The sequence below is a fragment of the Sinocyclocheilus grahami genome, unplaced genomic scaffold (assembly GCF_001515645.1).
Source record: "Sinocyclocheilus grahami isolate Dianchi unplaced genomic scaffold, SAMN03320097.WGS_v1.1 scaffold957.1, whole genome shotgun sequence".
Lineage (NCBI taxonomy): Eukaryota > Metazoa > Chordata > Actinopteri > Cypriniformes > Cyprinidae > Sinocyclocheilus > Sinocyclocheilus grahami.
In genome coordinates, this window is record NW_015506136.1 from 287125 (window position 1) to 305113 (window position 17989).

The window sequence follows — 17989 nt, forward strand, 5'->3', positions numbered from 1 at the left end:
GCGATTTTTGCTGTCGTACGAGCACGCAGGCGATTTTTTTTCTCTCGGGAGAAAATCGCAGATGCTTGCATGGTCGCGTCTCGTACAAACGTGATTTTGAAAAAAGTTGGGGGGACATGTCCCCCCTGTCCCCAGTGGAAATTACGCCCCTGTTTGTAGGACTATACATTATTTGGATAATTAGTCAAAAACAACAACAACAACTTATATCTGATTCTGTTACATAGAAGTGAATAAAAAGAATATATTGATATTTAATATTAAGGTAACACTTTTCAATAAGGTTCCATTAGTTAATGTTAGGGTGCTTTCACACTAGCACTTTTGGTGCGCACCCAGGTTCGATTGACGTCACAGTTCGGTTCGTTTGGATGATGTGAACGCTGTCTTCTGAACTTGGGTGCGCACCCGCAAACTGTACCCGAGTCCGCTTAAAAAGGGTGGTCTGGGGTACGGTTCAAGTGAACTCCGGTACGGTTCGCTGCTGATGTGAACGCAATCGTACCAAATCACGGAAGTGAACCGCTATTAATGACGTATCATTTGATAAATGTGTGTGTTTGTGTGTGTTTCACTCACTTTCCTGATGAGCTGCAAGCAGAGAGCTGTATATCACATTTCTATTCGCCTTCAGAGTACTTTAGAGCATTTGCAGTACATTCGTAAGGCAGACGTAAGTGCTGTTATGTACTGAAGCTTTGGAAACAAAACCAATGGTTCAAAAACATAAATATAAAACTGAAGAGAGCCTTGCTACGCATTCCACTGCAACAATAAAACTGAGGTGAGATAAACAAACTGAGAAAGTAAAGTTTCTCAGTTAAAACAGATGTTGTCAAAGTTTTCCTTTGGGGACATAATTTGAAGTTGGAAAAAGGTAATAAATTGCAATATATCGCAGAATATCACAATATATTTAAAATCGCGATAATATTGTATCGTGATAATATCGTATCGTGAGGCCTCTGGTGATTCCCACCCCTAGTGTTTTCGGTAACTTACAGTGACGGAGAAATGAGCTGCGTGTCATCTTTAGATCACGTTTTAGGCTATGTCCACACGAAGCCAGAGCTTTCCCAATCTGATCTTTCCCCCCCCCCCACGTCTCAAGAAATATCTGCGTCCACACGAAATCACAAAACCGTCACAAAACGATGTAGTATACATGCCAGACCAGTATGTGGCGCTGTAATTCTGCCACAGAGATACACTAAAAACGGAGAAGAAGACTTGGACAATGCGCATAAACCTTGCGTGCGGTATACAAACGAACATGGAACAATAAATTTATTAGTCTGTGTTAATGTTAGTTAATAAAAACACAATCGTTCAGTGTTTGTTCATGTTTTTGTTGCCGTTACGTGACGTAGCGGTGTCTGACTAGGACCGAGACGTGGGCTGATGACGTCATCCTTTCAGAAAATATAGGGCTTCGCTGTCCACACGAAAACGCAAGGGCGGCGTTTTCAGATTTATCCACTCTGGGTCCTGGTTTAAAAAAATATCAGTTTCACTCTCCCAAAACGCCGGATCCTTGTGGCCAAAACGCCTATACGATACAAAATGTATGCGTATACAGCTAAACGCATCTCCGTGTGGACGGGGCCTTAGATCTCGTCAGTTTTCCACCGGAGTCGCTCCCGTCAGTTTTGTGTTCTGCGCGCGATTCAAATGCTCTGCTCTCCACCCAAATATAAAAGCTGCTGTCGGTTAATGAAGATTTGACGAAAGAACTTGATATATTTCCATTGGACTCTTGTCGTGTCAGAAAGTGATAAGACTTTCAGTTTTATGGACGTCGCCATCTTTGATTTTACTTTGGTCACTGTCGCTATGGTTACTAGTAAGGAATACGGGCTTGACTCCCGTTGCACGTTCATACAGACAGTATTCTAAACACAACTGTAAGCTGCTGTGTGAACGGGACATTTCGAGACTCACACCTTTAAAGAAAATGTGGTTGTCAATCCCAAAAACTGACAGTGTGAACGTAGCCATGTGACCCTGGACCACAAAACCAGTCATAAGGGTCAATTTATTGAGAAAATTACCTTTAAAGTTGTCCAAATGAAGTTTAGTTACTAATCAAAAATTAAGTTTTGATATATTTACGGTAGGAAATTCACAAAATATCTTCATAGAACATGACCTTTACTTAATATCCTAATGATTTTTGGCATAAAAGGAAAAATCGATAATTTTGACCCATACAATGTGTTATTGACTATTGCTACAAATATTCCCCAGCGACTTAAGACTGGTTTTGTGGTCCAGGGTCATATATACATATACATATACACTTTATGTTGGATTTATTTATATATAATATTTATTAAAGATATTTCATTTATTATATATAAATTTACTTTATGTTGGATATTATGTTGGACACTAATTCATTTTGATTTATATCGTAAAATTTTATTTGCTATTTTATTTTGTAATTTATTTTTTTATTATGGAAAAGTCCAAATTGGAGCCTTTGGGTAAGATGCACTGTGGGAGAAGGCCCAGAGTGGCATGTTGTTGCTGGTGTTTTAATTTTTTAAAGGGGTGGTTTATTGCAATTTCACTTTTTTAACGTTAATTAGTGTGTAATGTTGCTGTTTGAGCATAAACAATATCTGCAAAGTTACAAAGCTGAAAGTTCAATGCAAATGGAGATATCATCTTTTTAAATTCTGGCAGTTTAATGCCTTCAAAAACGGCTGGTTGGGAATACAACGAGTTACTTCCCGGGTTCGTGATGTAACAAACCCAGATAGAAAATTACCTTTAAAGTTGTCCAAATGAAGTTTAGTTACTAATCAAAAATTAAGTTTTGATATATTTACGGTAGGAAATTCACAAAATATCTTCATAGAACATGACCTTTACTTAATATCCTAATGATTTTTGGCATAAAAGGAAAAATCGATAATTTTGACCCATACAATGTGTTATTGACTATTGCTACAAATATTCCCCAGCGACTTAAGACTGGTTTTGTGGTCCAGGGTCATATATACATATACATATACACTTTATGTTGGATTTATTTATATATAATATTTATTAAAGATATTTCATTTATTATATATAAATTTACTTTATGTTGGATATTATGTTGGACACTAATTCATTTTGATTTATATCGTAAAATTTTATTTGCTATTTTATTTTGTAATTTATTTTTTTATTATGGAAAAGTCCAAATTGGAGCCTTTGGGTAAGATGCACTGTGGGAGAAGGCCCAGAGTGGCATGTTGTTGCTGGTGTTTTAATTTTTTAAAGGGGTGGTTTATTGCAATTTCACTTTTTTAACGTTAATTAGTGTGTAATGTTGCTGTTTGAGCATAAACAATATCTGCAAAGTTACAAAGCTGAAAGTTCAATGCAAATGGAGATATCATCTTTTTAAATTCTGGCAGTTTAATGCCTTCAAAAACGGCTGGTTGGGAATACAACGAGTTACTTCCCGGGTTCGTGATGTAACAAACCCAGATAAACCCCGCCCTCGAGAGAAGGCCGCAAAGGCCATGCTGTGCTGCTTTAGAGAAGAGGAAGAGAAAACTAGAGGTGCACGTAAAAATCTATTGATATATGAATCGTGATTCTGTCTTCTAACGATTCTAATGGATTCACAAGTTTCAAAATCAGTGTGCTAGAGCAGCGGTTCTTAATACTGTTACTCGCGTCTCCCTGCTCTGCACACGATCTGCATCTCTCCCTCTCTTTCACTCTCTCAATCAGCTCAGCTCCAACAATGAACTGTTACAATTATACACTTATTTTTACATAGCTATGAGAAGCGTTAAACATGGACGTGCGTGCAGTTGCCGTACTGTATTAAAGCTTTAATCAGGATAAAACAGTATATTAAAAGCTAACATAAGCAGTAGCATTTACATATAACAGCGCATCTAAAAGTATGAGAACAACAAACAAAAAACATAGGCCTACCATTAAAAGCCGTGCTTGCACAGGTTCTGCATGATCCTCTTCAATAATATCCTCTGCGTCTCAACCGGGCCAAAACTGGTAAGCGATATTAACAACGCCGTTGTTTACAATACAACCAGAGCACATGCCGCTGAGGTGAGGGGCGGGACGTTTAGACACGCACTAGAGACAGTTTAGCCAATCACAACACACTGGGCTAGCTAACAAATCAAGCCTAGAAAAAAAACAGTGAACCACCCCTTTAAATTTGAATTATTATAATTGGAGTTACTGAGTCCTGTCATTATTATTCCTTCATAATTATTCAACTAAATAAAAATGACTACATTTACACAATGTTTAATCTAGTATTTTACAATAATGCCCACTTTAAAAAAAAAAAAATAGTTATAAATAATATATACATTTTATATATTCAAAAACAATAATGTGAAAGGATTCACCCCATGAGCTTCTTGCCCCACAGGTATGGGGTCATATTTCCTCATCAGTAGGTCTTGCTGTGATGTTTGGTTTGGTTTTAATTGCTGTTGTTTTTGGCACAATAAGGGTCACACTGGTAACCTGCATCATCTAATGACCAACGTGCAGATCATCCGCAGTGGAGCCCCTGCGCTGCAGATCGGCTCCACTGCTGCTCCTCAGCATCCGTTCACCTCCCATTTACCCAGAGGCAAGTTACAGATTTCACCCAGGTTTCTATTTCAACCAACTGTAATGTTGGCACACTGGCTGATTTTGTTCTGTTGTCACAGGAGCGGCTGCTGCGGCTGTGATGTCAAGTTCCAAAGGAACCACAGTGCTGAGACCAGCAGCCTGTCCGAGCTCCGCCACGGGGCAGCCTACAGTCCAGCACATTATCCACCAACCGATTCAGGTTCATACATCTAACACGTGTTGTTAGTTCTATTGAACACAGATTCATCCTGATGCATTTCATACATGTCTGTTTGTATTACAGTCTAGGCCTATAGTCACTACCTCTACGGCAGTGCTGCCTACAGTAGTGGCTCAAGTGACTGCAACCAGACCTCAGTCTCCGGTTATCACTACAGTGGCTGCCCACTCTGGAGACATGGTACATGGGTAAGACGCACCGTAATGAAACCTTTTGGGAGGGCTGAAATTATAACGGTTAATTAGCACTTCTTCGATTGTGCGTTTTGACTGTGTCAGTATCTGTTTCGTGGATAAGTTACAACAGGTAAACATGTCACTTGTGTGGAAACTAGTGCTGGGTTGCCAGTATCGATTTCTCAGTTTTAATCAGTTTTCATTTTGATGAACCTTTAGTCTACTATTTTCAGGTGGAACATGAAAAAAAACTTCACTAAACATTTGTAGCTCACCTATAATCGGAATAAGGTTTTCATCATATAATCTCAAGTCTGGTGTTTCAAATTTTATTATGAAATTTAAACAGTAAATTTGATTTATGCTGTTTAATGTGGCAAGACAGACTGTATCTGCTTCAGATCAGGCGGCAGCGCAGAGCACACATGAACTAAACATCTCTTTCTCTGTAGTAGTTCTAGCAAGAAATAAATATGAATAAACATAAGATTTGTTGAAGGTTATAGAACAACTTACTGTATCATCATGTAATCGTTTAATCAGTGTTTCAACCGTGAAAAGACATCAATAAATTAGCTTGTAAACTTGTTACGTAAACATACGTTTACATAAGCCATTTATTGTCTATTGTTTATTTATCAGCTGAAATTAATGACCTTAGTGAGGAACATTTTATGCACATTATTACATATAAATTATATTGTTACTTAACTTGGTTTTATGACGTTTATTCAAACATACTTTATGTAATGAATAGAATGGTTTATCACAACCTCTGTTTAGATGTTTATATTAGTCAAAAAATTAATTGGAGTTGAAAAATCATTATATCGTTAAAAAGTTGATACAGAAACTGCCTTATGTGCAATGTATATATTTACAATTCAGTTTTATGTAAGTGTTATTAAATAAACATTTAGTTTCGGTGTTTCAGTAAAAAAAAAAATTTCTGTGCATCTCTATATTTGTAGTAGTTGAATTGTCGAAAATATCAAACTGTCTGGTTTTGTTTTTCTGGATTCCAGTCGCTCGGCAATGACGATCCACCCACCCCAAGCCACCTTGAGTATCCAGCGCCCCCCACCCTCACGGGATACGCCCACACGGATCACCCTGCCCTCCCACCCTGCCATTGCTGCTCAGAAAGCCCTTTCTCACTCTGTTGCACAGGTTGAAATCATTCTGCCTCATCCTTTTGGAAATGTATAAAAAAAGCAGGAAGTTATACCTCTCTTTTGCTCTGTCGTAGAAGCCCATTTTCAGCACTGTGACACCTGTTGCTGCTGCAACAGTGGCTCCAATTCAGGCCACCAATACTGCACCAGCACCCACTACCACAGGTGGGTGATAAATCTACTCTACACACCAGTGATTCAGAGACATCCATGCAAATTGCATAGACTATTATATTTACATATGTATTACAGTACTAAAGACCTGGTGTGTCATTTTAACATATTTTTAAAGGCTTCACCCCACACACTCAAATATCCAGTAGCAGTATTGTCACTATGACGGTGGCCTCCCACTCCTCTCATGCCACAGCAGTGACCACATCCACCATCCCTGTGGGTAAGTTACCTTTAGGTCATCTGCTCTGGAATTGTTTTTATTTCTAGTAGCATAGACGTATATAGGTATTGTATTGTAGGTATTGTCTAATATTGTAAATATATCAAGTAATGCTAGAGATTCAAATCTTTAAATCTTCAAATCAAAAATTCAATTCAACTTTATTTGTATATCGCTTTTCACAATACAAATCATTGCAAAGCAGCTTTACAGAAAATGTTAAGTTTCTACATTATATTTAGGAGTAGGTTATTAGTGGTGACTATGGCAGAAATGTACAGTAAAAATAGAAATACAGTAAAAACAGAGATATGAGATTTTGTACTTTTTAGTCAGATTATTATTTATTGATTTAAACTATGAAGTCTTAATGGTGAAATGTGATCAATAATACAGTCTTTCCTAAAGGTAAAATCAGAGACTGTGGAAGGCAGAGACAGTCCAATCATACACAAATCGCAATATCGCACAGCCAATTGGCTGTTCGTTTACTCCTGATTACATAAATCACCGTGCTAAAGTTTGCCGTCAGAATTAAATATTTTTACTTTTATTCAGTAGGGAATATACATTGTTATAAAAAACCTATTTCAAATAGACACTGTTCTTTTGAACTTTCTGTTCATCCTAAAGTCCTGAAAAATCCTGTATTATGGTTTCCACAAAAATTTTACGACGCACAACTGTTTTCAACATTTATAATGGTTTCTTGGACTGAAAACTGGACATTACACTTAAATATAAACTATAAAATATATATCAAAAATACCCTTTTTCGGATTACTGTATTTTTTTAGCAATTTTGTAATTGGAAAGAGTTTAAACAATGTTTTTCATGTTTGTTTAATGAAACATAAATGATTATTGCAATACAACTGTGGAACAGTCCTTAAGACACTTGTGCTGGGAAAACACTGCACAGTTCCCGTAGTTGTCTGATCACTGTTGTAATTTTTTTCTTGGTTGGAAATATGTTATTTACATAGATTTCGTTCTTTCTGCATTCAAACAGATAGGAGCTGTACTTGCATGGCAGGAAATAGCTGCCTGGAGGCATAACGACTGTAATGGCAGACTGAACAGACTTGCTCTAAAATGACTTTAGTTGAAAGCAGGAAACTTTGTGCATGTATTCATTTAACAGTCTAACTAAACTGGGAATGCAAATTTACATAGTCGCAACAGAGCAGTTGTTTTTACAAGCAGATTTTCCAGGAAGATTTTGCTTGTAAAATAGTAAAAGCTTTAACTGATGGAATTAACTGTCGATTTTGCCCCGTCTGTTTTAGCTAAAGTGGTCCCGCAGCCCATCACACACATGTCACCACGTATCCAGTCCGAGTACACTGGAGAAAGGGGCAACCTCATCCCTATTTCTGGTCACCGCTCTTCTCCCAACCCCATCACCATGGAGAACCGCACTGACAACAGGTTTAAATCCTGTCTATTCAATATGTTAAATTTTGCCAACTACTTTACATTTAAAATGTGTTTTTGGCTGCAAACTGGCTATTTTCACATCAGGTATAGGATAACCATATGTCTGGGATGTTTTATGGCTCTCCACAGACAATCTGTTCCAGTGCAGTTTCAGTACTTCCTGCCCACCTACCCATCAGCACCGTACCCGCTGACCCACACATACACCCCCATCACCAGCTCTGTCTCGTCCATACGCCCTTATCCAGGTACCATGGTGCTACATCAAAATAGATAAATGATTCCTTCCACTGCAAACTTGATTGACATTGGTGGGTTCTAATAAATGTTGGCTTTAGATTATTAACAGCTGTTTGTCATGTGGACACAGTAACTGCTCAGGCGCCCAGTGCAGCCATGCCCACTCAAGCCAGTGTAGGAGTCGCGTCTGCAGTTCATCTGAACTCCATGCAGCTGATGACGGTGGACCGCATTACTCAGATCAACACTCAGAACATCCAACCGGCTGCCATGGCAGTGCAGGGCATCCAACCCACGGCCATCCCAGCCCAGGGCCTTCATACGTCTGCCCAGATCACCACCCCGAGCATTCAGCATACACCAGTCAACCAACAACAGCCCCCAACAGAGTCTAAAGCTTCAGGTGAGGCGCCTCAGATCAGCTCTGAATCTTAAGATCCACCTTCAGTTCTCCACATGTGTTCATACCAAGCACTCTAGCATTGAAGTTACAAAAAAAGTAAAGATGAGTGTTTCTGTGTTGTTGTTTTTTCAGTGGTTCTGGCTGATGGTTCCACACTAGTGGCTAACTCTATTAGCAATGCATTCAACAACAGTCAGCCTGCCACCACTGTGGCCCAGACGCACAATCAGAGTGCCAACGCTGGAACCCCCTTACTTGTGACGTCTCCTCGACCCAGTATTTTGCGCAAGAAACCTGCCAATGAGGGGTGAGCACGAAAAACCCACTATTGACATGTTCTCCATAGTATTGTTCAAGTGGAAATTTCACTATGATATATCCATGTCATATTTTACCAGCACAAAAAAATACAAAACAGTCCTGCACCAATTTATATATTGACTAATATTTCATGTGTGCGTAGATTAAATTTGCACAGTAGAAAACAAAAGGGAATACGGATTCCTGTTTCACCACAAAATGACAAACAAAAAACTAAATTATATTTTTAAAATTAAGAATATCAAAACTATTTTTAGGAGTACTACTTTCTATTTTCCTATTAAGTATAATATCTTTTAATTCAAGAAAACATTTTAATTACTGTAATGAAAATCATCTTCTCCAGAAAAAATTATTTAAAAATACATTAATAACTACCACCATGATTCTTCCATTACTACATAACAATTAAAACGGATATTTTCTGAATTTTAAATGAATCCATTTTTAAAGTCTGTTGCTAATTGTTAACTAGTTAATTATCATCAAAACAGTGTCACATTGCAAAATATTGATACTAAAATGTGTTAGGTTTTAGGTGTTTTCTTTACTTGAAATATAATTTAATTTTTTCCTTCTGAATTTATGTAGTTTAGAATGGTTTGTATAAATATGACCAACAATTTTAAATATATATGACCAACACTTTTTTTCTTTTCAAGAGAATCGTGTTGTTTATTTATCATAGTATTTATTAATGTTTTGAATTAGCTTTTTTATTTTGTTAATTTTCATTTGAACTTTTAAGTTTTGGTAATTGTGCTTGTCATATTTATTATTTTTTTATTAGTTTGCATTATTTTTATTGTAGTTTTAGTAATTTTAGTACTTCAACAAACATTTAAATTAGTTAGTTGCCTAATGATTGTTTTATTTTATTTCGGTTGTATTTGAAATATTGAAAAACATTTTTTTATAGTTTTCGGTTTAGTTTGTTAACAATTACAGCACTGATGAAAATCTACCATAAATAGTTTCTATTACATTCTAGTTTTTAATTTAGTAGTTTAAAATTATTTTTGAAAAAATATATATATATTGATGTTCTCAAAATTGTCATTATTCTGTCTCTGTTGATTTATTAAAGTGCTGCTGTTAGGAAGAACCTGATCCCAAGTCAGCTCAGTGACTCCACAAGCCCCAGAATCGATGGACACATCAGAAGTGCATCAGGTTCACCTCGTCCTGCAGGGTATGAAGTATTCACATTGATCTTATTGATTTTTGTAGTATTTCTTTGTCTTTAATCGTGGCTCAGCTTTGTAAACACTAAATCTCCAAACTCTTTGGCAGAGTGAAGCCTAAACCTGACATCCACATGAGTCTCGCTCCATCAGTAGCCGCAGCAATAGAGACTATTCCTAGCCAGGGAACTGAACAGCAACCTCAACACGTGGGACCTCCTCCCTCCCAGCTGGCTTCTCAACCTCTCCCCTCCCTCCTGACGTCAGCAGCACCCCCCTCTCAACCCACTCCTGCTCTTTTAGCCATACCTGCTGCCATGGCAGTCACCCCGCCAATCCCCTCCATGGCCAATGTAGTGGCCCCGCCCACTCAGCCAGCTGCCAGCACTAATTCAGCATGTGCCATCAGCTCCACCCTCCCAGAGATGAATATTAAGCAGGAGGCAGAGCCTATGGATAGTACAAAACCAGGTGGGGTCTTCATGCAAACAAGATTTTACACTAATAGTCAACCTATATATCAGCCTGAAAATGAATCCCCTTGTATTTGACATTGAGATTAATTCATTCAACCAATATTTTACATATTTAAAACAATGAAAAGAACATACCAGGAGGCAGAAGTGTTAGTCAGTTCATGGTGTAACTAATAAAGCGGTTGTTTTCCCTCAGTGGCATCAGGGCCAAACAGTGGTGCACAGATGTTGGCAGTCCCTGCTGCAGACATCACACCTGGAGCCTCACCCAGAAAGAAGCCCCGCAAGCAACAGCACGTCATCTCCACTGAGGAGAGCGAGATGATGGAGACCAACAGCACAGATGAGGAGAAGTTCCCACCCGAACCCCTCAGCCAACGTGCAGAGAAGCGCAAGTCCCCTCCTAAAGAATACATTGGTAAGCTTCATTACTATGAAGCTGTTTCTTCAAGATTTTTAGAAGATTCAGAAAGATCCTTGAACGTGTGGCTTTATAATCTGAGAGTTTTCACTTTGTAGGACAATGGTGTTTTCATTTTTATTTTTTGTTTGTTTGCTTTTTATTAGAATAGGATTTTAAAACTATTAGAATTGTTGTATTTAATTTTATTAGGATCAGCACAAATTAAATTCAGTAAAAATACTTCTATGATATTTCAAATGTTACTTTATAAGTGTAATTTTGTAATTTAAATAACAAAATATTTAATAATTACAAAAATGTTCACATTACAGTAATAAGAATGAGGTATTTGCATTGCAGAACTGCTAGTTGGGGAAAGGTTATTTGTAGGGCTCTGTGATTTCTGCGATGCGGAAAATGTGGACAGAATCGCGGAATCCAGTAATAAAATTGAATTTACTGTATAATGTGAAATGTCACGGAATTTGCCAAATTTTGGATCTACAAATCAAAAGTAGGTCAGTACACTTAAATCAAAATGCTATATGAACTAGTGTCTGTGAATATTAAGCCGCAAAAATACTATTTAAATATAAAATCCTGCCTATTCTGTGTCTCTGTGTGAATGAATGGCACATACTGAAGCACGCGTGACACTCGCATTGTTTTCAGCCTCTGCCGCCTCAATATATGATTACACGAACACATGAACTTAATCTCTAGAACTGCTCTGAGAGTCACTTTATGAACATTTTACCATTTGTTTTGGTATAGCTATCATCATATCATATACAAACAGAAACTTAAAGGGTTAGTTCAGCCAAAAATGAAAATTCTGTCATTAATTACGCACCCTCATGTCGTTCCAAACCCGTAAGACCTCCGTTCATCTTCGGAACACAAATTAAGATATTTTTGATGAATTCTGACAGCTCTCTGACCCTCCCATAGACAGCAAGGGTCCTTACACGATCAAGGTCCAGAAACATAGCAAGGAGATCGGTAAAATAATCCATGTGACATCAGGGGTTCAACCGTAATTTTACGAAGCTACGAGAATACTTTTTGTGTGTGCAAAAGAAAAAAAATAAATAAAATTACCCCATGATTTACTCACCTTCAAGCCATCCTAGGTGTACATGACATTCTTCTTTCAGAGGAATACAATCAGAGTTATATTAAAAACATCCTGGCTCTTCCAAGCTTTATCATGGGAGTGGATGGTAGCCCAAAATTTGAAGTCCAAAAAATTTAACCAATCCATTATAAAAGAAATCCACACAGCTCCGGGGGGTTTATAAATGCCTTCTGAAGCGACGCGATGCATTTGTGTAAGAAAAATATCCATATTTACAACTTTATAAACCTTAATCTCTAGCTTCCGCTAACTGTTGTTCGTTCGGCATATTAAACTGTCTCTTTAATATGTGTTCTGAAGATGAACGGAGGTCGTACTGGTTTGGAACGACATGAGGGTGAGTAATTAATGACAGAATTTTCATTTTTGGGTGAACTATCCCTTTAAGGGTCTTCACAGCAACCCAGTAAAATAAAAGTTTTAACTTGAAGAAACGGTGACCGAAACATATTCCTTAATGTGATCATAGTACTATTACTGCTAATAAATTATTATTATTGTTATTATTATTAAAACATTATTTTTAAGGAATTTTTCCAGAAGATAATATTTACCAGAATGTATTTACCAGAAAAATGTAAATACACAACACCGTATTTCTGGGGGGGGCCAGAAATAGATAAAACAATTTTTTAAATAAAATCAATTACTTATTTATAGATGCTTTTGATTATTAAAATGTAATGAAACCATTAAAATAGAATACAGAATATTAGTGGAAAACACAGAATTTGGTAAAAATAAAACATTTCATAGGGCTTTAAAAATAAAATTTTTGTTAAACTTTTAATAAATTGCTGTTAAATTATGCAAGTTTCATTCTATTAATATTTTAAATGTAACCATTAAAACAGAGTCTAGAAAATTTTTAACAGAATTTGGATAAAAATAAAAATTTCATAGGGACTCTGTCTCTGTCTAGACTCTGTTTTAATGGTTACATTTTTTTATTTGCCATAAAAAAAATAGAGCCACAATGTGGGAAAATTTTATTTTTATTTTTATTGTAATTATTTTATTTGTTAGATGCTATATATATATATAACCATTAAAACAGAGTCTAGAAAATTAACAGAATTTGGATAAAAATAAAAATTTCATAGGGACTCTGTCTAGACTCTGTTTTAATGGTTACATTTTTTTATTTGCCATAAAAAAAATAGAGCCACAATGTGGGAAAATTTTATTTTTATTTTTATTATAATTATTTTATTTGTTAGATGCGCTATATATATATATATATATATATATATGTATTTTATTTTTTATTATTATTATTATTTTTTTTACTTAATCACATTAAAATTTAATTTAAAAACTAGTACAACAAACACTATAATAATACTTACTAACAAGTCTTTGATTGTTGTCTCTCCTATGTCTGAAAAAAAACTTGGAATATCTTAAGACTCCTGACCACCTTCTGCCTGTGAAAGTCATTCAACCTTTGTTCTAAATGGTACATTGTGAAACGGCAACAGTGACAGTGTCGTAACATAACAGAACAGAGGCCAAACGTAATAACATTGCTGGATTAAGATAAAACAACATAGAGATAAAGATCAGAAACATCTTTGTAAGCTGTCCTGGAAATGACTAGCAACTACAGTTGCACTGATGGCACCAATTGTGGGACTATCTACAATTTTGACTTATCACAAGTTATGTAATATGATTTGATTTTGAAGTTTTTACTTTTAAGAATCCCAGTTACATTACTAAGACATTGTAGCCTCTAATGCCTATATTAAGTGTGTCTGTTTCTTAATCTGTTTGCAGATGAAGAGGGAGTTCGGTATGTTCCTACCAGAGTTCGGCCTCCGATCACTCTACTGCGCCACTACCGCAACCCCTGGAAGGCGGCATACCACCATTTTCCGAGATACAGTGACATCCGTGTCAAGGGTCTGTCTAGGCTCATCACACAGTATCTTATTTGCATTAATACAATTATATAGTCTATCATCATTCATTAATACCAGCTTGTGTTGTCCAATCAGAGGACAAGAAAGGCACCCTGCAGGATGTGGCCAATCAGAAAGGAGTAGTGTGCAGAGCCCAGGGCTGGAAAATTCACCTCTGTGCAGCTCAGCTCATGCAGCTGGTGAGACTTTCTCTTTAATTCATTACAAGACAGTGGTGATGTCAAGCTTATGTCAGAATGAGTGTGTTTTGTCACCTGTCTGCAGACAAATCTGGAACGTGATGTTTACAGTCGACTGACGACTCTCCAGGAAGGCCTCGTCCCGAAGAAGAAGGCTGGAGCCAATGATGATCTTCACCGTATAAATGAGCTCATTCAGGTTTGAGCTTTATTATCATGCGTTTATTTTTATTCATTGGTTACAATCAATGTTTACATTTGATTACCTTTGTGTCATTGCAGTGCTCACTTAAATTAATTTTTAACACCCCAATAAATGATTTAATTAAATTCTTTAATAATAATGATTTAGTGTAATAACCCTGTTAAATGTAGAATCTCAGAATAAGTATACATTTTTTCATACTATACATTATAATGTTGTGATGCCTATATTTAATTTTATTATCCGTGCATCTTTACTATGATAAAAAAGTTTGGGGTCAATAAATGTTTTTGAAAGATGTCTCTTATGCTCACCAAAGCTGCATTTATTTGATCAAAAATACAGTAGAAACAGGAATATTGTGAATTAATATTATTACAATTTAAAAAAAACTTTTCTATTTTAATGTTTTAGTATGTAATTTATTCCTATGCAATCATTACTCCAGTCTTCAGTGTCCCATGATCCTTCAGAAATAATTTGCTGTTCAAGAAACATTTCTTATTATTATCAATGCAGTTAAACAGTTGAAAACGGTTAATATTTTTGTGAAAACTGATCAGTTTTATTCAGCATCCTTTGCATTTATTTGAAATTGAAATCTTTTGTCACATTATAAATGGTTTACTGTCACTTTTGATTAGCTTTATGAGCTTTATGTGCCCTTGCCGAATAATTAATAAATCTTAATCATAATACTGTTTCACTGAATAGGGCAACATGCAGCGCTGCAAGCTGGTGATGGACCAGATCACAGAAGCCCGTGACTCCATGTTGAAGGTGCTGGATCACAAGGAGCGTGTGATGAAGCTGCTCAACAAGAACAGCAGCACAAAGAAGCTCAATAAGCTGAAGCGTAAGGACAGAGCATGAGACAAACTGACCAGATATGGGACAGAGTTCAGCACGACCACAGACCCTCCTGCACCCGACCCCTAGCATGCAGGCACACTGCCCTGCCTCACCCTATCTCTACCAGAAGACAGTCCTGATCTGTCGGCAAGATGTCTTCATCTGGCACACCCTTCCTTTCCCAGAATCTGTAGGGAACAGCAATGTTAAATTTACCACAACATGCATCCTTAATTGTATCTTCACTGAAATATGAATGTCTGAATGTTTCATTTCAATCAAGACGTCTCAATTCAGTCACAAAGAGGTTACTTGAGAGTAGTTGTTGGATGTTTAAAATTCCATTTTATTCCAAGTTATACGTAATCATCCATGGATGAGCCACAGATATCCGTAAAAGCAATGCTGTACATTTTCAAGTCTATAGATTATATTCACCACTTTTTCATTTGGGTGCCTTGAATGGTGACCTGCTATTGACAGTCTGTACTGTGGCTGTATTACACAATGGCTGTTCTACGTACTGAAAGGTTTCCATTTTGTATTGTAGCGTTCGAAACAATAAGATTTTGAGAAGCCATAACAACACCATCCTCTCTGTCCTAGGTGAACAAAGACTGAAGTATTTTACCACACGTGTATTGTGGGAAACGTTAAAGGTGCTTTGGTGAAATGGAATAGCAGTAATATTGTGCCTTTCCGTGTGCCTCATAGGATGGGTTTGGTGAAGGTTTAATGGAGTCTAAATGTCTGTGTCATTTTACCTTCTCACGTCTCTGCCTGTTGATTTGTGAGGAATGTTTTATGTGTCATCAGTCTTGCAAGCACTGCTCCAGCTACGGCTTTCTGGATTGGCTCTTTATTTGGGGGGGGATTTCATTCAATTAAAGGTGTGAAAATCATGTTCAGATATGACATGTCAGTCACAATTTAGAGAAGAGATTTGATTGTGCGTATGCACACAGTTGTGTATCTAAGTTAAACCCAAGTATGTAAAAAAAAAAAAAAAAAGCCCTCTTCCATTTTCGTTTCTTCATAAATGAACAATATTATGTTTATTTTTCCAGTTAAGTTGCTTGAAGCAGTGTAATTTGTGGCAAAGATAAAGCCTTGTATATTGTCTGATCACTCCGTTTCATTTTGAATGACATTTCATGTTGCACTCCGCTGCTGAAGTAAAGACACTTTGTACATGAATCTGTGGATGTTTGTTTTTTTACAAAGTCTAATTTAATACAAATGTTGATTTTGGTGTATTCCTTCTGATAAAAGCTTGCCACTGTATTTACACTACCATTTTTTTAAAATAATAATAATAGTTTTATTCAACAAAGACATTAAATTGATCAAAAGAACAGTAAAAAAATATGATGTGGTCAAATATATCAGTTTCCGCAAAATTATTAAGGAGGCTAACTGTTTTCAACTGATAAATGTAAGTTATTTTCACATTGAATCGGCATACTTGACAATATATTAATTGTTGGCGCTGATAACCTTGTCGGCAGCATGCCAACATACAGCGCTGTTGTGCTACCGGCGTCACAAATACGAATCCCGACTTGAGGACCTTTCTGGACCTGGTTAGTAAAAACAGCTAAATATTCAATCCAGTCTGCCAAAATGACAGCTTGTGGAATGTACCACTTTATGATGTAATAGTGTGGCTAAACTCCGCCTCCGCAGAGGAAGATCAACGCCTGCTTCTACATCGCTGCCTGTTTGGCCCCGCCCACCGATGCGCGCATAACGGGAGGGTCGAACGCGGGATTATGCAGAAATCAAACGATAAACATGACTCCGAACACAAGATGCTGTTCAATGCCAAGTTGTGGAAAAACAGTCTGTGCTCTACCTCTTTTCTGATCCCAATATTAGGAAAGAGTGGATGAACTTTATTTTTAATGAAGTTCCAGACCGCCTCAGTAAGAACTTGGTCCTTTCTTCACTTAATTTAACCGCGGATTCATTTACAAACAAGGCACAATTCAACGCGGGATTTTCAGAATGATTGAAACTAAAAGACAATCCTGTGCCAAATATTGGATCCAACAGTAATTTTGTACCACACAACTGTGAGTAACTGTTTTTAATATGTGATCACTGTTTTTTGTCTGTTATTGATCGTTTGATATATACTGAGCATTTATATGTTTTTAACCTAAATCACAGCAGTGTCCATCTGTGAGGAATCTAGGCTGTCTGTCAAACATTAGTGTTGGGTCGTTCTTGAACGATTCGTTAGTTTTGAACGAATCTTTAATGTGACTCGGGGAAAAACGAGTCGTCTCGGGGAGTGATTCGTTCAGTCGCGCATGCGCAACATCATATAGGTTCTGTGCTGGAATTAGTCAAGTAGTTCACCTGGTTCGAGTCTTCGGGTTTTTCCGAGTCATTCGTTCATCACGTGACAGCCCCATACGCTTTAACCAATGCAGTCTGAGCCGGAAAGAGAATTGATTAGTTCTTTTTTTTTCTTTTTTCTTTTTGAAGATATAACATTCACAGGGGATACAGTCATAGCAATAAAATACACACACCCAGAATACAAAACAATAAATACATAAAGAATAATAAAAATGAAATATAAACAGAACAAAAACAAACAAATAAAAAGTTAAACATCTTTTTTTTT

At 36.8% G+C, this 17989-nt stretch overlaps 1 protein-coding gene across 1 annotated transcript in view; it reads left to right on the forward strand.

The window, feature by feature from the left end:
• Positions 1 to 16395, forward strand: part of LOC107564715 (histone deacetylase complex subunit SAP130) — a 20810-nt gene extending 4415 nt beyond the window's left edge. The window contains exons 5-21 of the mRNA XM_016249860.1: positions 4492 to 4615; positions 4698 to 4819; positions 4904 to 5028; positions 6042 to 6186; positions 6266 to 6356; positions 6484 to 6588; positions 7878 to 8019; positions 8158 to 8276; positions 8399 to 8671; positions 8804 to 8978; positions 10080 to 10184; positions 10286 to 10647; positions 10849 to 11070; positions 13973 to 14098; positions 14194 to 14297; positions 14383 to 14496; positions 15217 to 16395. Coding sequence (XP_016105346.1) covers positions 4492 to 4615; positions 4698 to 4819; positions 4904 to 5028; positions 6042 to 6186; positions 6266 to 6356; positions 6484 to 6588; positions 7878 to 8019; positions 8158 to 8276; positions 8399 to 8671; positions 8804 to 8978; positions 10080 to 10184; positions 10286 to 10647; positions 10849 to 11070; positions 13973 to 14098; positions 14194 to 14297; positions 14383 to 14496; positions 15217 to 15375 — 2613 coding nt within the window. The 3' untranslated portion in view covers positions 15376 to 16395. The remainder of the gene's footprint in view (positions 1 to 4491; positions 4616 to 4697; positions 4820 to 4903; positions 5029 to 6041; positions 6187 to 6265; positions 6357 to 6483; positions 6589 to 7877; positions 8020 to 8157; positions 8277 to 8398; positions 8672 to 8803; positions 8979 to 10079; positions 10185 to 10285; positions 10648 to 10848; positions 11071 to 13972; positions 14099 to 14193; positions 14298 to 14382; positions 14497 to 15216) is intronic.
• Positions 16396 to 17989: the final 1594 nt, after the last annotated feature.